This window comes from Atta colombica, unplaced genomic scaffold (assembly GCF_001594045.1).
Source record: "Atta colombica isolate Treedump-2 unplaced genomic scaffold, Acol1.0 scaffold52, whole genome shotgun sequence".
In the NCBI taxonomy this organism is placed as follows: Eukaryota; Metazoa; Arthropoda; class Insecta; order Hymenoptera; family Formicidae; genus Atta; species Atta colombica.
In genome coordinates, this window is record NW_017259542.1 from 624,823 (window position 1) to 630,105 (window position 5,283).

Here is a 5,283-nt window from a genome sequence, read left to right on the forward strand (position 1 = left end):
TATATCCGCGAATCTATCCTTTATACTTCTTTTTCTTAACGGAATCTAGGGTACATCCGGTTTTTGAGTTAAAAATGAAGTTACTCGTTTGCGTAGTCTCACAAATGAGTTCTTCACTAAGTTGAAAAGCACTAGCTTACACGAGAATGTAGTTACTGCTTTCCCGTGTATTATGATGAATGAGTTCCCTGGACTGAAAGATACGAATTTTGCTAGACCAAAATGGAGGTAAATTGAATTGTGCAAACCTATTTTCACCATGAATGAAATAAGGAACTGCAAATATACCTTGTCTGCCTAATATATTGAATTATTACTGAAATGCTGCGTAGAGTAATTTGTGCCTAAGTGTACACGCATATGTCATTTCCATTTTTCCACTATTTTTCGATTATTCGTAAAGAACAATACATTTAATGATTTTCGCAACGGCCCATTATAATCAAGCATTAAAAACGTTGTGGTAAAAATTGTCAATGGCATCAAATTAAAATAAGAGATTTTTACCTGAAATTTTTCTTTATATTTTTTATCATTTTAACGATAAACGATTCTTGCAATGTATTATCTCATAAACTATCTATCGATCATAAACGCAAGTTGAAAATGCTCGCGAATACGAGTATTTAACTAGCGAGCGCGACTAATGTAACCTGACGCTTTCTGGAAGCAAATAGATCGAAAGATAATTTCGCTAGAGCGAAATGTAGGCTCTTATGACTGGATCCTTCTCTTCTATTAGCTTTCCTCTTTCTATTCTTTTTCACATTTACCCGTGCGTTTACACAGAATTATAATGTGGAAGCGATACTATTATATTAGAGCTATTTATTCGTAGATTTCTATTAGACTCGTTTAGATGATATCCAGCCTCTTAATCGCGCGACGATTTCTCTTTTATTGCTCTCTATGGGAAATCATCGTATTATCCCTTATAGCGAATCCTTAATTATTTATTGATGGTTACCTAATTGATAAATCTATGTCTTATTCAGTGTTATGTTGTATTATATTAAATATTAATTTGTGTATCTGAATTTAACATGCGGATAATATTATTAACAATATTTATAGGCTTTTGAGTTTCTTAAATTCTGATGACCCTCGGTTTTTCAAATATGCGAAGTTTCTTTTTTGTTATGTCATTCCATTAATTCTGTATCGTAAGTTCTCGTTATTGTAAATAATTATTACGTATTAGCTACTAAGTAATACTATTTAGACTTAATATATATAATTTAAGTATTATTTTTACATATTGAAAATGCAATTATTTTGTTAAAAAAAAATGAGAATTATTTAATAATCTAAAGATATACATAGACTTTTATTCATATTTGAATTAATAATAAAAATAGATTTTGATCAGTGAGTTTAATAGCTTAGGGTAAGGTCGCCTATTATAGGATAGACTATAGTCCCAATATGAGAGCGAGGTTTCTGTTAAACTAATAAGCGTATGTGTTTGGTTTTATCATGAACTTTTTACTCTTAATGTAAAACCTGTTTAATAGAAAATTCATTAGATCATGCGTGTAGTTATTGCAAAAAATGATGATGAAATTTGTAAAATTGGATGTTGTCAAATTTTAGTGATAGGTTAGTCTTAAATTGTTTTATTATATAAAAATAAATATTAGACCTGCACGCAGTGATAGAGTAAGATCATAATAGAATCGTGATAGAAAAACACGTGATATAATGATTTGTTTAACTGTAAAGATTAGATTTGGTGTGAAACTGCAAGAAAGTGAAAGTCATAATATGAGATACTCGAAGTATTTCTAGCTAATATGAGAGCATCTAAATAATTCAATATAATAAAGCATATCATCGATATGTTCATTGACAATTTTATTATTGCTGAGATTTCTCACACACATATCCACACACACACACTCACTTATACTTTCATCGAAAAATTATATAATTATTATGTATAACATTAAAATTTTTGTTCCTACTTTTGTGTAATATAATAAAAACGTGTATAAAAAGTTTATCTTTATTTTTTTTTTAGTTTCCTGTTATAAGGTACTACTTATAAGGAAATCCTTGTATCTCATGTTAGGAACTTTTTTTTTGAATGATCAAAATTGGAACTTTTGATAAAAGTTTCACATACAACAAAATATAACTATTATCTTTTGGCTACTAACTTTTGGCGACAAAATTTAAATATATTTTACGCGGACGAAAATAATGCGTCTGATTACTATTTCTTTTTTTTGTAATTTTTAAAATTTTATTAGAATCAATTTCGGAACATATACATATTCAAATTATTTATTCAACATTGAAAATGATCTGATGAAATGATAATTGGTCGAAACGTCTGTTGAAATGTTCAAATAGCAAATATTATTAAATATTAGCAAATATGATTTAGCATTTTGCTTGAAGTTCTTTCACATCTATTTAATCATTGTTAAATATATTTTCCATAAATTTAATATGAAGGTAGAAATTAAGATTACAAATTAAATTACAAGCTTTTAAAAAAAGGTACCTCATAATAAGCGACTTTACCATGTATATAATTATTTGCTAATAACTACAATTTACACAAAAAGATAAGTTTTAATTGAATTCTATAAACACATCTATTCTATAAATAAACCAAATGTATCAATAAATTCAGCAAAATACAAAATTAAATACTTAAGATTAATTAACCTATTTTAATTTTAATACATATATAATCCTAACGTAATTATGTATTAATAAACTCAACATAATAAAACAGAAAATTAAATTTGAATGTAGTTTGTTGACTTTACTTGATTTCTTTTGAATCTCTTTTTAAATCTTTTCAAAACATACAAGTTTTGTCAGTCATCAAATAATGAACTTTCGGACAATATATTTTTCGATCAAAACTTCAACATTTCGCACAATAATACATTTCTTTCAACTGCATGAAAGCGAACATGAAAAAACTTACGGAGAATTCGGCAGCAAAAAGAGCCTCGATGTTTTCGTAAGTAACGCTTGAGCAAATATTTGCGTCAATCGACCTGATCGTAAATTGTAGCGATCAGAGATCGTGGCCAGTCGCAATCAGATCGTTTTTTCTGATTAATCAATTGCATGTCACGAACGAAAGATTTAAAGATTCACCCATTGACAACCTCACATAAGTCACGTAGGTATATAGAAGTCGAACAAATATACGAATCGTGATGATGATCAACACTTACGCAATTATATGATGCACAATTTCAACTAATATTGCCAAAGCTTTTTTCAATTTTTTGTTCTATAAAAAATTAATTATAAATTATTTTTAAAAAAATCTACGTGATAAAAATCTGCAGATTTTAAATGATTTTTTTTAATTCTATAAATTGGAAAAAACTTTTATTTTTTACAACAAGAAAAAAATTATATAAGCTCTTTAAAGCATTTTTAATATTTCGCTTTATAGAAATAAAAATACGATTTTATATACACTATTATAATAAAAAAAAAAATCTTTTTTTTCTAGAATAGTTTCTAAATAATTGCTTTAGAAATCATTATTTCTTAAATTTAAAAAAAAGTCAATCATTTATTGTAAAATTTTGTAAGAGCTTTTATCTTTTTGTAAAGAAAGAATCTGAATCACTGTGAAATTATGAAATGTAGTAACGTCTGCAAGAGAATAGCGCCGAGAACATTGAACGAAAACCTTCGGAGAATCTATCTGGAACAACGTTCATGTCTGTGAAAATTAGTCAAAGACAACGGCAAGAAAATCGAAAGAAACACGTCTCAGAACACAACTCAGAATAAACCAAGTATTACGTTGGCAAGTTCTCAAATCGTGATCCTTCTCAAAGATACACGAAGAAGTTGCGTATGGATGAAAGTATATGTTAGTGAAGGAATCATAACACCGACATTGAAAGCGCATGAGAGGAATAGGAGAAGGAGAAGAAGGAGAAGGGGACATACCATAAATATATGCGAACGTCTGGCGCCAACAAGCGCCGCCATAAAACACATTTGATAATTTCATTGGGATTCTAATGAAAATAATAGAAACAATTATAATTAATAATAGAAATAATTATCTATTGTATCAGTCACCTTATTTGCAACCATCTAACCATCTAGATATAATATCACAAAAGAACAGAAAATAATATATATAAATACCTATAAATCCGTCGAAGTAACAATTTAAGGATCCTTCGGTAGTTCGGCATAACGAGAATATCCTTAAATGATGTCCTAGATTAATAAATCGTCCACTGAATACCAGCAATTTTCTTCAAAAGAAATAATAAAAAAGAATGAACAAGAATTTAGCAGCGAGAGATCCGACGTTCGAGACGTCTGACTCAACACTGATGCTACTACTGGTCCGCATCCATGAGTAGTATATGCAGCTAAGCGTTCCCAAACATATCTCAAGGATGACAAACTGGAATTTTCTATTTAATCGAAGACAAGAAACAGATATTCTTCTAAAAAATCTCATATTTACAGTAATTTTATGATATAAAAGAAAGAGAAAAATTCTCATGAATTAGGAACCGCATGTCATATCAATTGGCGCGTTATAATTGACGTATTATTGTTTCATTCAATAAGAAATGTTTTCACAGAATAGAAAGATTAATTAAAATATGCCAGTGATTCCACGAATTTAGTACACATCTCACGACGATAGTTATCGATGAACGGCTAGTACACGCAATTGCGGAAAGCTAGTCGGAGCCTTCCTAGAAAAACTGCGACTTTCATTGACTAAGACTAGATTAGAAATATGCCCGCATTTCATTGAAATGGATCTCGAAATTGGGATGTACAGATTTTATTACGTACTCTATATATATATATATATGGGCGTGCAATTCCAAGAATTCGCGACTTGGTGTCGTCGAAGTCAATAGAAGGATAAAGTCACCGTTCTGTGAATTGTCCCACGAGTTGAATAAACCTTATAACCTGCAACTCGAGCGTGTCGTACTCGCTCTTTCCGGTTTATCATGGCCACGTGTTTCTGAAATAACCTGATTAAGCTAGTTTCTGAAAACATTTTAAAAATGTGTTGTTACGTTATCCTGCCTACGAATGACATTTTGCAGATGTTCCATACAAAACTTTCTGCAGCCGATCATGAATAACATATTATTGTAAAATCATAAAAAAGTAAACTAATAAAACATCCAAAAAAAATTTGTTTTAAATTTAATGTTGATTAAAAGATTGATCTCTTAAGGAGATCTTTTTTATTGAAATTGAAATTCTTTTTTAATTTATAGAAATTTTTATTTAATAATTAAATTTAATAAT

At 29.1% G+C, this 5,283-nt stretch overlaps 1 protein-coding gene across 1 annotated transcript in view; it reads right to left on the reverse strand.

Annotated features, from left to right (window-relative positions):
* LOC108691768 (voltage-dependent calcium channel type A subunit alpha-1-like) overlaps window positions 1-5,283 on the reverse strand; it is a 128,455-nt gene that overhangs the window by 105,628 nt on the left and 17,544 nt on the right. Inside the window, 1 exon segment of the mRNA XM_018199671.1 lies at window positions 4,141-4,253. Within this exon segment, the coding sequence (XP_018055160.1) occupies window positions 4,141-4,253 (113 nt within the window).